Below are 24,285 nucleotides of genomic sequence, written 5' to 3'. Positions count from 1 at the left end.
TTTAAATTGAACCATTCCACTATGAGTACACTTTAACTTATTTCTTCCTCTCACTATATTGTTTTTCTAATTTTGTTCATTTGAATCAAATTTTGAAACATTCTTTCATAGAGATTTTATGTTAGAATGTGAAATGCGCATGTCTTTTCACAGGAGTTTGACCCAGAGGAATTCTATCATTTACTGGAAGCAGCAGAAGGGCATGCTAAAGTGGGTCAAGGGATCAAGACTGACATTCCCCGCTATATCATAAGCCGGTTGGGACTCACCAAAGACCCTCTGGAAGGTAGGAGTAGGAAAAGGAACAAGAAAAGAGGCTTCAAACCCTAACAGTGAATGTTAGGAGCTTAACCCAACACAACTCTCAGACTAGACTGTTGTCATCACTCTAATGATCTGAGCTGGTGATCTTTATCTGTTTCCAATTGTGGTTCCACTACCCACTGACCATGCATGTGGCTGATACCTGGTTCTCTTTAAAAGAAAAGAAAAAAAAGGAAAACTTACAATCATATGAAAACGTTTGGGAACCCCTCTCAGCCTGCATAATAATTTACTGTACTTTCAACAAAAAAGATAACAGTGGTATGTCTTTCATTTCCTAGGAACATCTGAGTACTGGGGTGTTTTCCAAACAAAGATTTTTAGTGAAGCCGTATTTAGTTGTATGAAATTAAATCAAATATGAAAAACTGGCTATGCAAAAAATTTGGGTACCCTTGTAATTTTGCTGATTTGAACGCATGTAACTGTTCAATACTGATTACTTGCCAACACCAAGCCTTTAAGGTGTGTCCAATCATGAGAAAACGTATTTAAGGTGGTCAATTGCAAGTTCTGCTTCAATTTGATTTTCCTCTGAAGAGTGACAGCATGGGATCCTCAAAGCAACTCTCAAAAGATCTGAAAACAAAGATTGTTGAGTATCATGGTTTAGGGGAAGGCTACAAAAAGCTATCTCAGAAGTTTAAACTGTCAGTTTCAACTGTAAGGAATGTAATCAGGAAATGGAAGGTCACAGGCACAGTTGCTGTTAAACCCAGCAGGTCTGGCAGGCAAAGAAAAATACACGAGCAGCATATGTGCAGGATTGTGAGAATGTTTACAGACATCCCACAGATCACCTCCAAAGACCTACAAGAATATCTTGCTGTAGATGGTGTATCTGTACATTGTTCTACAATTCAGTGCAATTTGCACAAAGAACATCTGTATAGCAGGGTGATGAGAAAGAAGCCCTTTCTGCACTCACGCCACTAACAGTCACTTGTTGCATGCAAATGCTCATTTAGACAAAGATTCATTTTGGAACAAAGTGCTTTGGACTGATGGGACAAAAATGTAATTATTTGGTCATAACAAAAAGTGCTTCGCATGGCGGAAGAAGAACATTGCATTCCAAGAACAACACCTGCTACCTACTGTCAAATTTGGTGGAGGTTTCATCATACTGTGGGGCTGTGTGGCTAGTTCAGGGACTGGGGGCCCTTGTTAAAGTTGAGGGTCAGATGAATTCAACCAAATATCAACAAATTCTTCAGGATAATGTTCAAGAGGTTGGATATTCCAACAAGACAATGACCAAAAACACAGTTCGAAATCTACAAAGGCATTCAGGGAGAAGTACAATGTTCCGGAATGGCCGTCGCAGTCCCTTAACTTGATTATCATTGAAAATGTATGGGATGATTTGAAGCAGGCTGTCCATGCTTGACCGCCGTCAAATTTAACTGAACTGGAGAGATTTTGTATGGAAGAATGGTCAAAAATACCCCCATCCATAATCCAGACGCTTATCAAAGGCTATAGGAGGCCTCTAGAGGCTGTTATATTTGCAAAAGGAGGCTCAACTAAGTATTGATGTAATATCTCTTTTGGGGTGCCCAGATTTGTGCACCTGTCTAATTTTGTTATGATGCATATTGGATATTTTTTGTTAATCCAATAATGATGTCACTGCTGAAATACTACTGTTTCCATAAGGCATGTCATATATTAAAAGGAAGTTACTACTTAGAAAGCTCAGCCAATGATAAATAAAAATGAAAAGAATTAAGAGGGGTTCCCAAACTTTTTCATATGACTGTATTCTTCTTATTTGTTTTTTGTATATTTTCTGTTTCATTTAGAAATGGTACAGCTTGAACACTACGACTCTGGTAGCACGCTGACACAGGAGATGGACGATCCACAGGAGGTAGGTACCATTCCTGTCATTTCATTTAGTATTTGTTTAATTTGGTAAGAATGTTAACACACTATCCCTGAAAAGGTATTAGCTACGCTCATTAAAGTTGACACGCAAAACTGATTATGGTACTAAAGTCCAGTGATCCATTTGATGTCAAAAAAATGTTTTTGCTTTCAAATGTCTTTATGAAACACTGACTAACTTTGTGTCCTGCAGAGTCGGGCCTCCTCCACACCACCAAGAAGAAAACCTAAAGAAAGCGACTTTGAAACGCTCAAGTTGATCAGCAATGGTGCATACGGGTTAGTAGTCAATAATCTTGGGATACACTTCTATTTTGTTGGAGTGTGTGTTCTTTGTTCTAAATGTCATTTTGTGCAGTTTTTTTATCTGGGATTTAAGTACTGAGGTACACAATGTATATTTTTTATTCAGCTGGTCATTTCTTCATTTAACATAAGCAATGCATTCATTGAGATTCACATGTCATGAGTTGTTTGACATGACCGTGATATTTTTCAGTCCTAATTTGAAGCCATGCTGTTGACCGTGTGCAAAAGGAAATTGATTGTTAATGTTTATTTAATTCACATTTTAAGAGTTGCATCACCTAATAGTCCCTTCCCAGTACACTTTTCTACTAAAATGGTTCCTTTCTGAGTTTGTGAACTTTTTTCTGCTTGGAGTATCTTTCTTAGTGTCAGTTTTGAACTATTTGGAAATTTGAACACTGAGTCATCCTTCATATTCTTTTGCCAATATTAAATTGCATGTCTCTCCTACACTTTTGGTAGTGCGGTCTACTTGGTGCGGCACAGAGAAACACGTCAACGGTTTGCTATGAAGAAGATCAACAGGCAGAACCTAATTCTCCGCAACCAAATCCAGCAAGTTTTTGTTGAGCGGGACATCCTGACGTTTGCTGAAAATCCCTTTGTGGTCAGCATGTTCTGCTCCTTTGAGACTCGTCGTCACCTATGCATGGTTATGGAGTATGTGGAAGGTATGATGTACATACTATGTTTTAAGAGCATGACACTATTCTATTCTGCCTTGTGTTCCTTTCTCACATTTTGGATAAAGCAGCACAGTTTAAAAGAGAGAGCATATTCAGTGAAGAGTAGAATGCAGAGGTTTCCGTAGGAATCATTCAGGTCTGTCATCTGTAAGGGGAGTGCGGTCTCAGTGGAGCTGCTCAAATCTTATAACACATAAGATTTTGGTTATAGGAATATTTCTCTTTATTTAGCTTACACTGCTGTTGCATTTTGTTTCAGAAATTCTGGCAATAAACTGGAAAATGCAGCTCACACTATTGTTTTTTAAAGGAATCAAAGAGGTCTTTCATCTGAATGCAAAAGTAGATTTGATCATAGCTCGGATGGAGAATGTGAATTTGCATTGTGCATCTCCATCGCCAAAACACACTTTATTAGAGGGTCACAGCAAAACAAAAACTTTATTGCAGAGTAATTATATCGGTCCTTTTCTATTAAGAGGCAATGCAAAAAGGGCCTTGTCACCTAACAGAATATTTCATTTTTAAAATTCCCCTTTGTGTGTACAGAAACTTAGTGAACTGGACTTGCAGAGTCAAGGCTCTTCCCAGAGTCAGTTGTCCCACAGCAACCTTGCCCTGAAACCTTGTTTACAAAATTAGAATAAGAAGCTGGATATCATCTTAATGACATAATATCAATAGTAAGATTAGAAAAAGAAATTAAAGCCCCATTTGGAAAGTTTGCGTGACCATGGGATAAAAATATAAAATGTGAGAAAATAATATTGTAGCGTAGTTACAGTGCATGCCAAACCAACTGGAACAGCGTCTTTCTCTGAATTGTCTTTCCCAAGATTTCTTCCTTTTTTTTTTTCCACCTACAAGTTTTTTTTTTGTCGTCTTAGGAAGTCAAGGCCGGTGGGTTATCAAAAAAAAATAGGGCATGTTACATTCCATTGATGCATTCCTTGTATGATTTTGCGCTAAGCAAGAAGTAAATTGTTGTTGTTTAATGTTAATATGAGGAAAGTGAAACAGGGCCAAGTACCTCAGTATATTTGAAAATAGTTTTCAAAAATTTCCAATGCTTGGCATAAGGAGAGTGAGATTGGCAAATTAGCAACAATCGTGTTTATGACAGACATACATTGAGAGTCAGTGGGGAACCATACTCCAGTGCCTATACAGAGAAAATGGGGATAACATTGTTATTAGTAGGCATCACCTTTTCTTATAAATATTCTTTGTAATATGAATATTTAAAAAAAAAAAATATAGAGAACTTTTTTCTTGTTATGGAAAAAGATTTGCTCTTGAAAGTTTAGGATAGCTGTGTTTGGTAGATGAAATGTCCTGTCTCTTAAGGAGTTATGCAGTGGAGTTATTGTTTTGTTGATAATGGCCATCTTTTAAGACCTATTGAAAATATTTAGTACCCATACTTAACAGCCACTGTCTGAAATGTGTATATTCCTTATAAAATACAACTCGAACAGTCTTAATAAAAAATATGACCATCTGTTTTTACTTTCAGGTGGGGACTGTGCCACACTTCTGAAAAACATGGGCCCCCTACCAGTGGATATGGCCAGGATGTACTTTGCAGAGACGGTTTTGGCTCTAGAGTATTTACACAACTATGGAATTGTACACCGTGATCTGAAGCCTGATAAGTAAGTGCCTCAAATGCTAGAGAGCTAAGAACATAACATGCATTTGTTTAGAGTGCCTTGTTTCTGCAAAACCATGATTTGGACATACTGAGTGTCAAATCTCATTGTGAGAAACCAGAGTGTAAAGGGTAACATAGTGAGACACAAGTGTGTTACTATAGATATATCAATGCATAAGGGTAGACTATGATCCTATTCAGTTTTGGTTCTTATTTTGTATCCAGCCTTTTTAAGACAGGCTTTGGCTCCCTGCACCTCAGTAAAGGGAATAGGCAGGTTAAGACTGTAGATGTATGATCATTATAATACACACACACACAAATGACAAAAAGGTGTGAGACCTATAAAACTAAGACTTAATCAAAATCCTTACTAGCCAAAATCCCTACTAGTAACAAACACCCTAGCCAAAATCCCTACTAGCCTTCCTAGATAAAAGTTAACTCCCAGGTAGCCTGACTGCCTATGCCGATGGCCGGCTTAGGCCTACACCAGGTCAAATTTGGCTTCAAAAGTTTAAAAAATATATATGCATTAACTCTTGGATTGTAGAGAGATGGTCTACAAAAGAATCTTTCATTGAAAAAAAAAAAAAGATTTATTAAAAAAATAGGAATCTGTGACAGAATTCACAAAAGAGCAAACAAGAAACAGAAGACGTTGCCATCTAGGCAGTCCAAAAGTAAACAAGTCAGTCAATTAGTCGGTCATTTTCCAAACCGCTACATCCTAACACAGGGTCCCAATACAAAATGCTTAATCAAAATTCTTACATAAAAGCAAAAAGTTGAAAGCACAGAAATTCCATGGACAATCACAATATTTATAAAGTGCATTTATAAATACATTAAGTGACCCATAAGAGAGTGCATTTCTCAGCCTATTTAATGGGGCTGGGCTGTTCCCTAGCAGTTATGTATTGCTGACCCTGCCTCTTGGGGTGGAGGGGGTTGGATTTCCACCTATAAAATGTAAGGAACAAAGGAAAATAAGACTAGATAGATAGATACTTTATTAATCCCAACGGGAAATTCACATAATCCAGCAGCAGTATACTGATACAAAGAAAAAATATTAAATTAAATAGTAATAAAAATGAAAAGAATTAAAATAAAATTAATGTTCGCATTTACTCCCCCGGGTGGAATTGAAGAGTCGCATAGTGTAGGGTAGGAACGATCTCCTCAGTCTGTCAGTGGAACAGGACAGTGACAAAAGTCTGTCACTGAAGCTACTCCTCTGCCTGGAGATGATCCTGTTAAGTGGATGCAATGGATTATTCATGATTGACAGGATTGACTAAGCACATAGAATGTAAATGATTAATAAAATCAAATTTATATAGAATATATCATTAGACAAATACCAATAGCAACATAAACTATGGTAATTGCAGAATAAAGAATGAACTAAAAAGACATAAATAATGAATTAAAATATAGACCAGGGAAGAAACCCTGTCAAAAATATAGCAGATGAATATTTAATGATTTAATGAATATTTAAATAACATTTAGGAAATCATTTTGAATATGAAAGGAGTTTCTAATGTGACCACTATGTAGACTTGTATACATTCCCAGGTTCTGTCATATCAGGACAATTTATAGCCACCAGTTAACTTAACACGTACTGTAAATCTTTGGAATATACAAGGAACCCAGGGCTCACAGAGGCATAAACCTCATGTAGAAATAATGAGAACATGAAAGTCCACTTACTCACCAAGCTGAGAGGAATCTCAAGCCACTTCTTGGAAGACTAACCACCATACCATTGTACTACCTTGTTTTTGTATTTATTAAAATAGTTACATTTATATATTGAAATTATTTCTTTTGGAAGAGATGTTAGTGAAAATTTTAAAAAGTACATTGCAATGCTTTAACCTGCTTTACAGAATTTTTGCTTTAAATATTGTAAACAAAAGCAGAAAAGAGTATTTTAAAATGTTAATTTTAGCAGGATGATTTTCACATTGATGATTGTTGTGATTTTAACTGTTTGTAAATTGGATACTTTTAACTGGTCTGTTTCCTTATTGAAAACACAAGCTAAAACTCAGTTTTAAATCTTCGGTAAAATTATGACATGTTTCCTACACCCCACAGTTTGTTAATTACATCCATGGGCCACATCAAGCTCACTGATTTTGGGCTTTCGAAAATTGGCCTGATGAACATGACAACTAATCTGTACGAGGGGCATGTTGAGAAGGACACACGCGAGTTCATTGATAAGCAGGTAGGCATGGATCATTAGTTCTAACATATTGGTAAACTTTAGATAGACATTATCCTGTGACAAGCATGGTATTTGAAAAGATTCAGAAGCCTTTATTTTAGAGTATGTGTAAAGTTTAATCTTTTTCTTGCTTTTTGGCTACTGATGTTCTGGTGTATCAGATACTTTTTAAAGTCAATTTTTTTTATGCTTATTTTTAAATACTGCATGACTATGTGATAACACCAAGAAATCTATTGGCATATCTGCAGCTAAAATTTACTACAGAATGTGGACAGTTGTCAGTGATCAGCTGCTCTCTTCAAGAATTCCTTAAAATGCTGATATCTAAACATTTTTACCATTAGTAGTTTAATTCATGCTCTTGGAAATATCAAGTGACTCAATAATCTGGTTATTTCCTCAGGTTTGTGGTACTCCTGAGTACATTGCTCCAGAGGTGATTCTGCGTCAAGGTTATGGAAAACCTGTGGATTGGTGGGCAATGGGGATTATCCTGTATGAGTTCCTGGTGGGTTGTGTCCCATTCTTTGGCGATACACCTGAAGAACTTTTTGGTCAGGTGGTAAGCGGTGAGTGGTCTGGCGTGATATGCTGTCTTTTAACATATGTTTCATTTAGTTCTAGATAATTTAGAGCTGTACTCCTGTAGTGAAAAATATACAGTACTTATTTGTTCTTCCTTTTTGACAGACATGTTTTGAAAAGGAAACCTTTATACTTGTATCCAGTTTTTGCCTTCCATCCCCAAAAATTCTCCAGCTTGAGAACATAAGCATCTTTTGGTTGATTATTAGTAACTTATTTTTGATACTGCACAATTTATTTTTAATGCTTAATAAGGTTAAAGAGATGAGGGTGTATTGTTTGCAACAGATTTATTTCTCTGTTGTAAATTAGTATGAATAATTTTGTCTGGTGAGCATTTTCCAAGATGTTGATGTTGTTCACCTTCCAAATCATCCCTACACTAATTATGGGGTGAGGGGGCACTACTTGTAAATGTTGACAAAAAATAACGACCCATCCCTAGTCTACAGTGAATACAGTGTGCTTGCGGTGTATAGTGATCATGCTAGTTGTTACAGTATGTGATTTTTACATTACTATCTTCTATACTTCAAAAGATTTACCTTATTACAGTGTTTGCCATCCTTTAGCGGTGCAACTTTAATCCTTTGGCTCCTTCTCTTACCTTCAATTTTATAAAAGGAGGCTCAGTTCCTCGTAGATGCAAAGCTGTTGATTGGTGCCTTTTTTGAGAGAAATCAAGTTCCTTACAATTTTAAGGTGGTGACAGGAGATAGAAACTGTTCTTTAGAGACATTTCTGTTTCTTTGTGGTGGTTACTTTTCACTTCTTCGAAGAATAGACCATGTTGTCTCATTGCTTTTCAAGGACCCTCTGTTGGTCCATCTTGCATTCATTGTGTGATGTAAACCATATAAACAAAAGAACACTAATATAAAAAGTTTGAGGGGTGCTATGCTAGCTATTTTATTTGTGTTTTTATATTTGTGCTTTTTTCCTGTCATGTTTTACACTGTAGGCACATTACTGTTCCAGTGCTTGTTGATAATGTCATATTAAAGGCATTATTTAAAAGTGGCATGCTCCTGTGTGTTATACTGACACCTCTGTTATGAAGAATGTTACAGAAAGTTGTGTGTGTTCCTTCAGATATACTTTTTTATTTATTAATCTGTCCATCTTAATAGCATACACTGACTGTTTGCTCATTGATCATGATTTCTTTATTCTACTGGCTATCTTTCAAATTATTGTGTAGTGCCACACATCATGGTCAAAGAAAGCTATGAGCTAAGATTAGAATAAATATGAGAGTAAAGACTTTCTCTCCTTGCTAGTGGGTCAGGTGAACTGAGAGAACGACCACATTATTAGTGGGTCAGGTGAACTGAGAGGATGACCACATTGTTAGTGGACAGGTTCTGCTATTTAACACCACCAAAAAAGCAAAACTTTTATATCTAGCTAGAGTACATTTAATTACATATTAATAAGATGTCTGCTACAGTAGTAGTTTTTACCTTGATTTAACCCTCTGCTGCACAGTTCAAAATTATAACTCAATGTAAATTAATGCAAATACCCCCAAATTAAAGTCTGCAATATGCTCTTTAATCACATATAAATTGTTTGATTTTTAATTTTAATCTGTGGAGCACAGAGGTGAATCAAGGAAAAACATGTCTTTGCCCCAAACATTAAGGACACTGTATATAATTATGTTGCAATAGCAAAAAAATAACTTTATAAACAGAATTAAAGCAACAGCTTCTATAGATTTTAGATAAGAATCTTTTATATGTTGGCTGCATTTCAAGGTAACAAACCGTACAGCTTGTTCTATTTTAATTACTTCTTAAAGTTGTGTGAACTGAGAAATTGATCTCTAGTCCGTATGGTGCTTTTTTGCTTGTGATAGTTTATTGTATTAGTGTTTAAAAACCCTCTATTAGCCAACCCTATCAATGATCAGAGTTTTCTATACTATTTGATGAATTCCAATGATTAATTAAAATAATAAAAAATTATTTAAATGTTCCATTTTCTAATTTCCAGTAGTAAACTAATAACTGTAAAATCTTCATTGACGCTTCATCAGTAAATTCCCTGCCAAACTTGATTACAACTTGATTTTTACCTCTGCTGTTGTCAGTGTATTATGTTTGATTATTGAACATGGTATAGCAATCACCTTCCACTATGACAGTGCTTTATTATTGTTTTCAAAGGAACATGGAATGTGCCACAATCTTGCTGCACTTAATGGAAATCTTAGTAGACAAGTTTTACAATCAATTTCAGAAATTGAAAATATTCCTTATTTTTGTCACAGATAAAATTGTGTGGCCCGATGGTGAAGATGTCCTCCCCACTGATGCTCAAGACCTCATCACGTGTTTGCTGAAGCAAAGTCCACTAGAACGCCTTGGGACAGGTGAGGCTGAAAATGAGCAGTCTTGCAGCATAATTGTATACACAATTTTAAAGAAGATTATTTCTCAACTAAATGGTTTCAAAGAAAGCTGATAAAATATAATGGATTTAATTTGAACCTGGGTTCAGTACTCTATAGAAAGATTCATATGTGGTAAATATTGTTTGAATTTGAGTTATCGTATTGATAATATGAAAAACAAGGTCTTAGATGTGTTTTTTGCCATCCTTAGACTCATTTATGTGTTCTTTACTGAAAATATATTAAACATTATGAAATGTTTTCATAGTTTATTTGTGAAATTAATAGTACAGTTATTAATTAATGAGTGCAATTATTTGTTGTTTTGTTAGTTGTACTTTCTCTGAAATGTTCAACTTCTAAAACAAATAGGTGTTGCATGACAGTATACCAAACCCAAGAAAATTATTCACAACTTTATAGTTAAGTGGAGGATGCCCACTCATTGAAAATGAACATCTGACAGTAAATTACACATGGTTGTCTGCTAACTTGTTCCACTGGCTTGGAGAATTTCTTTTTTCCCTCCATCCCTGACATCTGATGTGCCTTCATCTTGCTTATTTTACAACTCTTGTAACTCCTCCTATCCGTCCATTTTCCAGTTAAGAGTAATGACCCCTTTCCAGACCCACGGGAACAGGAAATAACCCTGGATGAGGATTCAACCTATTGCAGAGAATCTTAACCTACTAACAAAATCTACATTTTTATTCAGAGCATGATTGGGAGATGCCATTTGCCAAATTTACATTAGGAAATATCCTCATACACACCGCATATTTTCATGTTTGTCATGAGTAAATCTGTATGAAATTTAATGACATTCACTGTAAGTGTGGCGAGCCTGGTTTTTACTGAGGAAAAGGATTAATTCACTTGTCCAATATGGGTTGTCCATGACAACTTAGGGGGGAAAAACATACAATGCTAGTGTTGGTAGACTGAGAGACCTGCTCAAGGTCATCCATTTAACCAGTAGTGACATTTCCAACTAATCTAGAAATGATGTAGCCCTTTGGTAATTTTAAATTGTTGCACTCTTTGCCAAAATGAGCATGTCATATGCAATAACATGCAATTTACTGAATAACCGTTAGGATACATCTTCATTTTGCAAGCCTTGGAATATAGTATCAGATTTTTGTTCATCTAACTCTAGGTGGAGCCTGTGAGGTTCGGCAGCACCCCTTCTTCTCTGGTCTTGACTGGAATGGACTACTGCGGCAAAAAGCTGAGTTTATCCCTCAGCTGGAGTCTGAGGATGATACCAGTTATTTTGATAGTAAGTAATTTTTTGAGTTTGCTTCTTGTTCTCTTGAAAGTAAAGGGTGGGTGAAATTTGAACACTTGACCCAATTATGTTAGGACACCCTTGAGATATACTTGACACAAATTGCATTAATTTACCATTTTTGGTTTGATTCTTTGTGTCATTCTTGATGCTGAAATTCAAGTTGTCTGGTTTCCTACAGCTCGCTCAGAAAGGTACCACCATCTGGCCTCTGAGGATGATGACGATGAGACCAATGAAGATGAATCGTCTTTGGAAATTCGCCAGTTCTCTTCTTGTTCACACCGTTTTAGTAAGGTACAACACATTCCTCTTCCTTGTTAAATCATGTTAATTATTCTTTCTTATAAACTGAAAGTTTATGTAGACATAAGTGCTTATGCCACTGTTACAAATCAGTTACGATGCTGCCCCACAGGTTTATTTTGAAAGTTTACCTCCTCACTATTTCAGGTGCCTGTTGGCAATCAATAAAATCTCTACATAATTAGCACTTTCAAAGCGAGGTATGAGTCAAGTCATATCTCATTGAATCTGTTTATGGCATGACATAAAAATCTAACTTATAACTCAGTATGCAGTACAACCACTATAGATGCAGCCAGCTTGCTGGTGAGTTTTGCTGCCACATCTCCATTATCCACTATAAGTGATGCTATCTTTTGGATAGCCATAGAATTTTTTTTTTTTTTTTTTTTGACACAACAGCTTGTGGAAATTCATTATGAACAGACAATCGGTAGCTATGTTGTCATAAAAAAGGTGTAAAGCTGCTAATGTTTTGAAACAACTAGATTTGTTTCAAGATTAATATTTTGCTGATAATGACAGTAATCGAGATAGTAACAATCAGTTGGATGGTGTGGAATCTGTAGTCTTTAGAACTGATGTGGATACTTGTACCAAAGGTGTTCCTTTATTACATGGCATCCGACTTGTCATGACTGTCAGGACAGCACTACATGAACATTCTACTTCCTATTGAGCGCAATCACCAACTACCACATGTGTTGTGTGCAACAAGTGGGGATGGCGCAAAGAAATGTGTTATATTTATGGAGCCTGCACTCTGCATATTGTCATCCTCCAAGGACTCTCATTTAGTTGCAGACTTTTAGTCAAGTTGCTGGTCAAAATAAATTAAGTTTCTTGACATTTTTGACAGAATTACTGTTGATAATAAAATCATTGCTTTCCAGTTTTGTTAAAGCTCATTATTTATTTTATATGCATAAACCTGTACAACAGGGTCCTGTTAATAAATGGTCTAGCAGTCAAATGTGTTTAAAAAAAAATGTGGCACCTCAAATGCCATGCCTTTTGTTAATTGTCTTTACCGGGGTCATATATTGCAACAGGCCTGGTATTTTTATGGTATGTGCTCTTCTTAATTTTCTTCATGAATTTGTCATGAATGTGAAAATAGGAACTTTTGCGCATATTATACATGATGGTAATAGTGTGGAAAAGTTGCATGTAAAGTTTCACACACTCACACCTTTAGTTTCTCTATGTTAATTTAGTTTATTTCCCAAATCATTGTATAGTCTAATTCACCTCTAGCATTGTTTACAATTTTAATATTTCTTAGGGGTTGAAAGTACAAAATCCTTTCCATTTGTTTATTTGCTATATATTATCCATTTTGCTTTTCACTCAAAAGAAATTTGATACAGTGTTCAGATAGAAAAGGACACTCTTACAAGTTCTTGATGAAAATGGTCATCCTCTTTAATAAAACCCCTGTGTACGTCCAGGTGTCCGTGTCAGTGTGTCTTCTGGTGAAGTGCGCATGCACGGGGCCACACGGCACGTGTTGAGAGAGAGAGAGAGAGAGAGAGAGAGAGAGAGAGAGAGACTGACTTGGATGTTTATTAGATTACGGATTTTTCAAATGTTCATTTTTTTCCCTGTGCTTAAAACTCATTAAAAAAGTTTTTTTTTCCTCTCTCAAGGGTGGGGATCGATCTGTTCTTAGCATAATTCTTTTTTTTTTTTTTTTTTTTTGTAAAAACTTGATTGCTATGTATTGATTGTAATAAAATTAATAAATAAAAAAAAAAAAAAAGCGAATTAGTAAGGCTATAGCGAACTATTGCAGTGTTATTTTTCTCTGTTGTTCAAGGTTTTCTTAGTGTTATTCAATGTTTTTACATTTAGTTTACTATTACGCTGTGCATTCAATTGTGTAATTAACTATATTTGTGCTTAAAATCTTAAATATATATATTTACATACAGTTCATACAGTCTGGAACGGATTAGTTGTATTTGCATACAATCCTATGGGGTAAATTACTTCAATTCCACCGAGGTTCCACTGTATTACTGTCTGACCAAATTACAGGCATTTTACGGAAATACAAACCAGTATTACTGAGAGAGAAAATTAAAGACACACAATACAGTGACGCATATTACAGCCACATACAAGGTCCCTTGCCATTTAATATAGACTGTTCCTACTAATGTTTATGCACTACGGGCTTAATGTCTAGTTTAAGAATAAATATCTACATAAGATATTTTAACAGTGAAAATTTTCAAGACTGTTTAGGAAATTTTAAACATGAGCAAAACTTTTACTTGACTTTCAGGGCTTGAATTTCTGTAAGATTTTGTGAGTAATGTCAATCATGTAAAAATCCTGCATGGTTTAACTTGATAAAGTGTTCTTTATGAAAAAAGGCCTTATTATGCAATCAATAAGCATGTGTGCACATTCTATGCAACGTCTTGCATTGAAACCATTGTTTACTAGTTTTGCGCCAAATCTGTAAACTGGATTAACAGATGACTCTGCCTGTTTAGCTGCCAGGTGCAATACTTGAATAATAAATAAAGTCTCGTGTCAATCCTAGTTAATCTTATCTTAATGGCATGTCAGGAAAAATTGTTTATAGGCCTTGACCAACAATCCAACAGCACTAATGTGTCTCTTTAGTCTAAATTAGGCTTTCTTACTAAAACGTAAGTATTGTGTATCTTTCCAGGGTAGGATTTTTCATGTGCTGCTTCTATCTGAGTTAGGCTTCATCTTGGGATAATCAACATATGTAGTGAACATGCTCATTTTTGCTGCAAACAGGCTGAAAATTTCCAGGAGCAAGACTGGGACCAGGCTGAAAACTATTCCTTTATTTGCTCTTTTTCTCAGGTCCCTCGTGTAATGGCAATCGTATAAGAACGTTGGTCAAAATGTTAGTGTGTCCTCTGATTCCTCTCTGTCATCCTTGAATAACTAATTTTTCTATTTCAGGTTTACAGCAGCTCAGAGCACTTGGCAAACCCTTTGAGCCACAGTTCCTCTCCCTCAGAACGTAGCCATAGTGAGGACAAGTGTGACCGAATGGACAGCCAGGCTTCTCATGGCTTAAGCGAAGACATGGTGCGGGGACAGGGAAGTGAAAAGCGGTAAGAGGATGGATTAATAAAAGGCAAAAATTATAAGAAATTACAATCCTATGATTGTTTCTGTTATGTATCTTTACAATGTGTATTGCACATTTTCAGTTTAAGTGTCCATTTTATGTAATATTTTCTGCAAAAATGTTTCCTTCACGTAGTGTTAGTAAGTAGTATTAAACTAAGGAGATTGTTCATTTTTACTGCTGTTTCTTTGTGTGGTGGGGGGAAAACCATGTCTGTGATATAATGGTGACTGGGGGGATATTGGAGCTGACCGTTAAGCAGTTCTCATTAAGTGTTACAATTATATGAATGTAAACACGGGTGACAAACAACCCATTAGATTTGTGTTTTACAATGTTTGTTTATCCAAAAACAACCAATTATGTTAAAGCCATGTGTGGAAAAGATTCCCACCATGATTCAATGCCTGTAGGACCATCATTGATGTTAGACAACATATTTTTATTGACTTAGACTTAAACATCCTTAAGCCTTTTTCTTTTTTCAGCCAATTAAATCTACAGTTTAATTATAGATTTGCAAGTGTGCTTGGGATCATTGTCCAATTGCATGATAAAGTTTTTTCCAGGTATTGGCCGTCAGACAAAAATTCTCAACTTTTTTCTTTAATATTCTCTGATATAAAGAGGAGTTTATAGTGGGCTCAATAACTGTAAGGTGTCCAGATACTGTGTCTTTAAAAAGAGTCGAATTTATCACCTGATCATTACTGTGCTTGGTGGTTTATGTGAGGTCATTGCAGTTATCTGCTGGGATTTGTTTTAGACAAACATGCTGTCATGTTCTGTTTGAAGAGGAGCACCTGGCTAACCCTCCATAAAAACTACAATTTTTTCTCTTTTGTGTCTCTTTCAGATTGCAGCATCATAAAATGTAACATTTACCATATTGATAGCTTTTAGGTCTTTAGTTTTCTCAGAGCATGTTAGTCTGCTCTTTAAATGAATCTGTTGGTATGTTTACTTCCAAGATCGTTGGCAAATTTCTTGAGTGTATAGTTTCTTGAGTGTTCTCCAGTTGTGAAAAATTTAACACTGTTAAGTGGTAGAGATGGATAATGCATTTGGCCATATGACCCTTCCCAGGTTGGGAAACATAAATTAATGGTTGTCACTGAGATCATTGCTAATATCTATTGTCGTTGGCATGATGATGATATCTCAAGCTTGAACGCTCTGTCCCAAAAAGAGTTACTGTATCTGCACTTGACTAGACGCACTAGACTCTTAATTACCTTTCTAGTTGACATGGACGTCAAGTGTGACTTACAGAAGCAATGTATTAAAATGCATGTTGAATTATTTTTTATGGAATGAATAATGAAAGTAAAATTAGGTGCTGATTGTTACTCAGTTTTAGATTAATATTTGTAAAATACAAGAACAACTTAAAATGAAATATACATTTTTTGGATTTATAATTGACAATGCTACCTTTGCCAAGCAACTAGTTGTGCTCATGCTGCAGCAGATTCTTTGGATGTCTGACTGGTGAAGCTGACTTTGGTGAGCATCTTCCTGTGCATGTGCTGCAGTAACTTATTTAGGCATCTGATTGTTCTGTATTGTCTGACAAATCTCCCTCATAATTTCAGTATTCTGAAATCTACACTTTTCTCCTTTTTTCTATTGTTTAGTTTTCTTCCATTTGGTTCTCTCATTTTTCTGAGCTTTGGACGTGATGTGATGGGTGAGGACCCTCATCTGCACTCATTTTGATTGACATTATATTTGAGTTTAGAAAATGTAAAAAGATTTAAAAGGGGGAGTGTAATGTACAGACATTTCTCTAAATGAAAGATCTAAGGGTAATAATTCTCTGTGTTAATTGTCATTTTCTTGCTATAATTACTGGAATATTGTCCAAGTAATACTTCAGAAGGTGCAGTAACACTGTCTGTTCCAACTTTGCTTTAAGACAAACAAAGGATGTTGAAGTAATCAACAGAATTTGGGACACCTGTGCAAAGTGTTTGCTTTAACCTGCAATGCAAAATTTACTTGAATTGCTGCAGAACATCTGTAGGTTGTATCCTATTAGTAGTTCCTTAAAGAAGGCTGAATTTGTAATATTCTGAAATTTCCTTTTTTTGTTTTCATTATTTGCTAACCTAAACTTTAAATTTAAACCTCTGGCAGTTTACCGCTTACATTTTCACCATTTTGGGTCATTTATTAGATTCCAGCTCATTACATTTGAAGAAAAAATGGAAAAACTGAGGTTTCTAAAACCTTTGACCAGTAGTGTGTGTGTATATATACAGAGTGAGCCAAAAAGAAGTACATTGTTTCTACAGAAACACTACAAGATAAAATACATTTCATTACGACACAAGAAAAGGTATACAAAATAGATTTTTTTTTTCCCACTGTGTTTTGAAAATGATGTTTTCAAGGTAGTGGCCATCATTAGCGATACACTCTTCGAGTACTCGCATGACTCGTTTGGCCATTTCAAGTGGAATAGCTGCGATTTTCATGATGAATAATGTCCTCTTGGGCTTCAAGGTTTTGAGGTCAGTATGTTATGCCTTTGACTTGAGAGAGTCCCACAAGAAGAAATTGCATGGAGAGAGATCAGGTGAACGTGAAGGCCACCTGACATCACTGCGCAGGGAAATCAGCTTCCCCGGAAACATCTCCCACAAAACTTGCATAAATCTCCATGCTGTATGAACTGTTGCTCCATTCTGTTAAAACCAGGCATTCACCATACCCATTTCTTCCAGTTGGGGCTGCAGAAAGTTCTCTGGCATTTCAACGTAACGTTCAAAAGTAACGGGGACCATTTCTCCCCCCTCCTCAAAAAAGTAAGGGCCTACATTGCCAAATTCTACAATGGCGCACCAAACTGTAACACACTCACTGTGCAGGGGTCTCGGATGAAGTTCACTAGGGTTGGTTTCGCCTGTCAGAGGACCCCTACCCCAACCCGTTCGGCTGCCTCTACCTCACATTTTAACCTTGAGAAATGTTGTACTTCATTTTGGCACACCTTGTGTATATATAATTTTTTTCCTATTAAAATTGCTTTTTTTTGCAAGATTATTCATTAAACTGAATATGTTGTAGCAATTTGACCCCTGTGTCCTGTTCTCCATAACATCTCTCTTGAGGGTTACCCTTAGGACCAAATGAAGTGTGGTGATTTTTTTTTTTTTTTTTGGGGTTGGCTTTGGCATATATCATAGGTGACAGTGAGTAAACAGCAGTGTTTCTTTTTGCATACAGTTTTGCATTACTGAAACTAAAGATTGCTTAGGAGTGGAAAGTAAAGAATTTTTGCCTTTTAAAGCCTCATTCACACATGTACAGTAAGTTTTCTTGCATATTTTTCTGCTGCTGACCAACACAGATAAATCAGTTATATTATATGCCTCTTGTTCACCCCACCAATAAGGAGTATAGTATTATTTTTAAAAATGTGAGATGTTGTGTATATCTCCATATAAAAATGCGCCAAAACAATGTATTGTTCACATTGCTGTGTTTTCTATGCACAAAGCTGACTACAAGCGAGTGTAACCTTTTCTGTTGTTTTTTTTTTTTTTTAAAAAGAAAGACAGAATCATGTAGAATTAGAAAAATAAAAACACTTCTAGATATGAATTAAGTACCATATTGCTATGTTAGTGGCACAAATTTTGTTTGTTAATTTTTTTGCAATACAAAAAAAAAAACGTTTTGCTGCAAGATCGATTTCTCTCTCATTGCTAGTCATGGGCAGTGCACAACTGGCACAGAAATCCAAGAGTCATATGCTGTTCATCCCAGTATAGATTATGGGGACTGTTCATGCCAGCCAGGGTTAACCTGTGCAAACTGTAGAAAAGGTGTGCATAGTGATGGTGCTAATGGATGTAGACTGAAGATTTGTTTTTGCCCCCAGATGGAGACCAAGAGCCTCCTCAAGCTCTTCACAGCCTGACAGAAGCTCCAGCACATTGGTGAAGAGTAGTACCCACAGCCTGGACACAATGCCACGCTTTGCCTTCTCCACAGAGGATGAAGGTGAGGAAAGCAAGCTGGGAGAGGGCCAGAGACCACAGTTCACTCATGGAGATGGAGGCAATGAGGCAGCAGCCTTGCCAGGTACAGGTCTGTCCATTATGCGAGCTGTAGGGATAATGCTGCAATTAGGGCTTAATGAGCCAGGTAGAGTAGAGAGAACCTAATTTATTATGTACATTTCCATTAAGATATATACGTGTTTATGTATGCTGTTCAACATCTTTCCCACATTATCTGCTTGTTTTCATTGCCACTGAGCTCTTAAAACTGAATAATGGGCCTAGTAAGGATGTATTAATGATCTTGATATTAAAACTTTAAATTGTTGCTAATAATCGTAATGGATATGGTCGTGCACTTCACAGCTGCCTGGAGAAGAGTTAATAATTTTTAAGATTACCATAACATCCTTGCACAGAACTGATTTAAAATTGCGAGTTTATTTCTGCCTAATACAAAAAAAGATACAAAAACTTTTTTTTTCTCTCCCAATTAAGCACTCTTTATTCACATTTTCATTTCCACTCCTGTTTCCATTTGCTGCTTTGTATTGTTAACTAATCAGTCCCAATAAATTAGTTACCTATGCCAAATCATAGAAGATTCTCTTATTTTAGCATGGTTTTCATCTCATTTTAGCAGATATTGTGATATCCAGCATTCAGCGCATCCGTCTAAGAAGTAACAGCACCGGGACTAAGCATTCAACACCCAGAGACCCAGTTAGCGGCCGCAGGTTCGGATACCAGCAGCTAGATACCCCAGAGAAGCCAAAATTGTCTCCTATTGGCAGAGTCCCTAAGTCTGCCTCTGTTTCAGCACTTTCTCTCATCATTACCACAGGTATCACCATATAGTTTCTGCTTGGATGTTCTGAGTATCCACTGTTTCAGTGTTACAGGATTTTTTCTTTCTGAATGTTACGATTTCATTGCAGCCATTACACTATAGCAACTGTTCTAATGCTTACAGATTTACTCACCTTGTTGTTTTCCAGATGACATGTCTGGTGCACCTCTAGCTAGTCCTATTTCTCCACGCTCCTTGTCATCCAATCCATCTTCAAGAGACTCTTCACCCAGCCGTGACCTCTGTTTTGGTATCAGCAGCCTTCGACCTCCTATCGTTATCCACAGTTCTGGAAAGAAGTACGGCTTTACACTGCGTGCCATCCGGGTCTACATGGGTGACAGTGATGTCTATACTGTGCACCACATGGTCTGGGTAAGTAAATTGGGATGCCCCTTTTCTGGAATTAGGAGACCATGAGCTTATCTATACTAATAAAAGGCAAAGCCCTCACTGACTGACTGACTCACTCACTCATCACTAATTCTTCAACTACCCGTGTAGTTAGAAGGCTGAAATTTGGCAGGCTCAATCCTTACAGCTTACTTACAAAAATTAAGTAGGTTTCATTTTGAAATTCTACGCGTAATGGTCATAACTGGAACCTATTTTTTCGTCCATATACTATAATAGACTTCTGCTCGATGGCTGTGGGAAGCGGAGTTACGCCTCCCATGTAATTTAGTGCCTGCCCCATATAAGGTCGTCCGTCAGCGGCAATCCAATAGAAACACTGCTGCTAAATATTCACGGGTGAAGGACTGTGCTTATGCAGAGGAAGATGTGATGGTCAGGGTGGTGTTTGGCACAAACTCAGCGAAACTGCGAGAGAAACTTTTAAGTGCCGGGTCTTAGCTAACATTAAATACAGCCGTGGACATCACACGAGATGGCACCAGCACAGCTGGGAACCTTCAATGCATGTACACCGAGCAGCTTAAGTGAACTGACGCATTGCACAGACAAAAAGCAACAGTTCCAAAGAGTGCTGAACAAAAACCGAATTACACAATTGAGAAGGCAGCAAAAAAATATGAAGCGTGTGATACATACAAGCATATTCATAAGTGCAGCTACTGCGGAAACAAAGCACATGGTGGAAAATGTCAATGTCCCGCTAAAGGAAGACAGTGTAAAAAAAACCCGTGCATGCAGTGTGTCACGTCTGTGATAAAGAGGAAGACGAGCTGTTTATTGATGCAGTAAGAAACGAATCGATGAATGAAACCTGTTATCTTTACAACGATTGACAAACACGGAATGTAACTTGAACACAACACATCCTACAAATATGAACCTGATTGAAAGAAATAATGATAATCAAATCCTTGATGACCGCAACACTCATAACACTCACAAAACAATTACTGTATATTGACAATCATGTTACGTTATTTTTAAAATGTTCCCTTTTCTTTTTCATAACTTCTTTAACACACTACTTCTCCGCTGTGTGTGTGTATATATACTGTATATATGTACAGTATATATGTATATGTGTGTGTATATATATATATATATATATATATATATATATATATATATATATATATATATATATATATATATATATATATATATATATATATATATATATATATATATATATATAAAATCGGTGGCGGCTGCTAGCTTTTGAAACAGGGGAAGCTCATATTAGGCCTCCATCATAAAATTCATTGTTATTTGTACGTCAATTCTGTCCACCGTTCCTTTTGCATAAAATGGTCTGTGACTCTGTTGTACCAGTTGGTCGTCTTTTCCAGGGACTTAACCAGTTTCCTCTCAATGGCCAGGAGAGCAAGGTTGCTCAAACGATCTTGGCCCATTGTGTTGCGGGTGTATGACTTGACCCGTTTTAAACAGGAGAAGCTCCTCTCTACACCTGCTGATGTAGCGCCAATTGTTGCCACTAACGACAACAGCTTGTATAGCTGAGGCATTGCACTATCCAACTCCATGTCTTTAAAAAATACCAAGAAATCACACAGCTTACCCCTGCTCCCCTGTAAGTCATGATCTGTATATAGTACTCAGGGTTCCCACGCATCCTGGAAAACCTGAAAATTTTGAGGGTTATTTTCCAATCATTGAAATGACCTGGAAACTGATTGAAATTGCCAAATGTCCTGGAAATAATCTTTCTTGTCCTGGAATTTTATTTCTTTTTTTGCTTTTTAATTTTTCTGTTTGAAACAGCTTGCTGTTCGTAAGTCTAGATGTGATGAATGCTGAGCTAGGTTGTGGCCTCTGCTGCGCAATGTCTCCACCTACTGAGACATGTATAGGCAATTATATTTGAGTTTTGACCCTCGTTGCTCTAGCTTGTCAGTAGCTGACAAGAAAACAACAGAACATCAGTTTATCACTTGAAATTTCTGCTGAGTGCATGACTGCAAGTATGACCACAGTGCATATGGTGCAACTGACAGTTTTGTTACTTCATACCGTCTGATGTGGACCCAGGTCGCATATTAAACATGTCAAGTAAATTGGTGATGCTAATTTCTGTTAGCCTGTTAATGGCAATTCCCATTAGGTGTTTGTATAGTGCTAATTGTCTAATGATGGTGATCAGAATACTTTATTGATCCCGGAGGAAATTGATTAATCAATCTAAAATCATTTTGTAGGCCTACGTGGTCCCACTGTTAAGCAAATAAATTCAGTGAACCAAACGTAAAACAGCACGAACACAATAACAGTCTTAAAAAGAATTAGACTAAGAGCTACAGCTTTCATTTAAAACAAATAGGGCTTAGGCTACTTCAAGTCTACATCTAAATGCCTGTTCTTGTGTGTTTGTGTAGGTTTGTGTGATATCCTTGCAGCCGAGCAATCGCCACACAGTAAATATTACTTGGCTTGTGCCGTTTATTCGCTTAACAGCTCCTGGCTCAACTTCTTATTCTAGCTTGCTTCCATTTTTCCACAGAACGTTAACTCCCTCTAGAGGAATTATATGGGTATGCTTTCACATTAACTTTACCACAGTTAGCCTACAGAAAATCTGTATTGGATCAGTATTTCTATTTAGCCTACATTTTTGTACAGTGGTGTGAAAAACTATTTGCCCCCTTCCTGATTTCTTATTCTTTTGCATGTTTGTCACACAATGTTTCTGATCATCAAACACATTTAACCATTAGTCAAATATAACACAAGTAAACACAAAATGCAGTTTTTAAATGATGGTTTTTATTATTTAGGAGAAAAAAAATCCAAACCTACATGGCCCTGTGTGGAAAAAGTAATTGCCCCCTGAACCTAATAACTGGTTGGGCCGCCCTTAGCAGCAATAACTGCAATCAAGCATTTGCGATAACTTGCAATGAGTCTTTTACAGCGCTCTGGAGGAATTTTGGCCCACTCATCTTTGCAGAATTGTTGTAATTCAGCTTTATTTGAGGGTTTTCTAGCATGAACCGCCTTTTTAAGGTCATGCCATAGCATCTCAATTGGATTCAGGTCAGGACTTTGACTAGGCCACTCCAAAGTCTTCATTTTGTTTTTCTTCAGCCATTCAGAGGTGGATTTGCTGGTGTGTTTTGGGTCATTGTCCTGTTGCAGCACCCAAGAATGCTTCAGCTTGAGTTGACGAACAGATGGCGGACATTCTCCTTCAGGATTTTTTGGTGGACTGTAGAATTCATGGTTCCATCTATCACAGCAAGCCTTCCAGGTCCTGAAGCAGCAAAACAACCCCAGACCATCACACTACCACCACCATATTTTACTGTTGGTATGATATTCTTTTTCTGAAATGCTGTGTTCCTTTTACACCAGATGTAACGGGACATTTGCCTTCCAAAAAGTTCAACTTTTGTCTCATCAGTCCACAAGGTATTTTCCCAAAAGTCTTGGCAATCATTGAGATGTTTCTTAGCAAAATTGAGACAAGCCCTAATGTTCTTTTTGCTTAACAGTGGTTTGTGTCTTGGAAATCTGCCATGCAGGCCGTTTTTGCCCAGTCTCTTTCTTTTGGTGGAGTCGTGAACACTGACCTTAATTGAGGCAAATGAGGCCTGCAGTTCTTTAGACGTTGTCCTGGGGTCTTTTGTGACCTCTCTGATGAGTCGTCTCTGCGCTCTTGGGGTAATTTTGGTCGGCCGGCCACTCCAGGGAAGGTTCACCACTGTTCCATGTTTTTGCCATTTGTGCATAATGGCTCTCACTGTGGTTCGCTGGAGTCCCAAAGCTTTAGAAATGGCTTTATAACCTTTACCAGACTGATAGATCTCAATTACTTCTGTTCTCATTTGTTCCTGAATTTCTTTGGATCTTGGCATGATGTCTAGCTTTTAAGGTGCTTTTGGTCGTCTACTCTGTGTCAGGCAGCTCCTATTTAAGTGATTTCTTGATTGAAACAGGTGTGGCAGTAATCAGACCTGGGGGTGGCTACAGAAATTGAACTCAGGTGTGATACACCACAGTTAGGTTATTTTTAACAAGGGGCAATTACTTTTTCACACAGGGCCATGTAGGTTTGGATTTTTTCTCCCTAAATAATAAAAACCATCATTTAAAAACTGCATTTTGTGTTTACTTGTGTTATATTTGACTAATGGTTAAATGGTTTGATGATCAGAAACATTTTGTGTGACAAA

The 24,285-nt window shown here is 36.8% G+C and overlaps 1 protein-coding gene across 8 annotated transcripts in view; it reads left to right on the top strand.

The window, feature by feature from the left end:
- The window catches only part of mast3b (microtubule associated serine/threonine kinase 3b), a 198,735-nt gene that overhangs the window by 149,916 nt on the left and 24,534 nt on the right, over window positions 1-24,285 (top strand). For 5 of the 8 annotated variants that reach the window (XM_039766609.1, XM_039766604.1, XM_039766601.1 and 2 more), the window contains 14 exons: window positions 154-286; window positions 2,130-2,197; window positions 2,408-2,493; window positions 2,986-3,194; window positions 4,726-4,864; window positions 6,976-7,108; window positions 7,515-7,680; window positions 9,972-10,073; window positions 11,257-11,379; window positions 11,570-11,685; window positions 14,647-14,801; window positions 18,708-18,910; window positions 19,469-19,672; window positions 19,827-20,053. In XM_039766609.1, the coding sequence (XP_039622543.1) occupies window positions 154-286; window positions 2,130-2,197; window positions 2,408-2,493; window positions 2,986-3,194; window positions 4,726-4,864; window positions 6,976-7,108; window positions 7,515-7,680; window positions 9,972-10,073; window positions 11,257-11,379; window positions 11,570-11,685; window positions 14,647-14,801; window positions 18,708-18,910; window positions 19,469-19,672; window positions 19,827-20,053 (2,064 nt within the window). The remainder of the gene's footprint in view (window positions 1-153; window positions 287-2,129; window positions 2,198-2,407; window positions 2,494-2,985; window positions 3,195-4,725; window positions 4,865-6,975; window positions 7,109-7,514; window positions 7,681-9,971; window positions 10,074-11,256; window positions 11,380-11,569; window positions 11,686-14,646; window positions 14,802-18,707; window positions 18,911-19,468; window positions 19,673-19,826; window positions 20,054-24,285) is intronic. The other 3 variants (XM_039766608.1, XM_039766607.1, XM_039766603.1) reach the window with 3 other exon arrangements.

This window comes from Polypterus senegalus, chromosome 10, assembly GCF_016835505.1.
Source record: "Polypterus senegalus isolate Bchr_013 chromosome 10, ASM1683550v1, whole genome shotgun sequence".
Classification (NCBI taxonomy): Eukaryota; Metazoa; Chordata; class Cladistia; order Polypteriformes; family Polypteridae; genus Polypterus; species Polypterus senegalus.
Note: the sequence above shows the minus strand (reverse complement) of the source record. Positions and strands in the feature narration are given on the sequence as shown.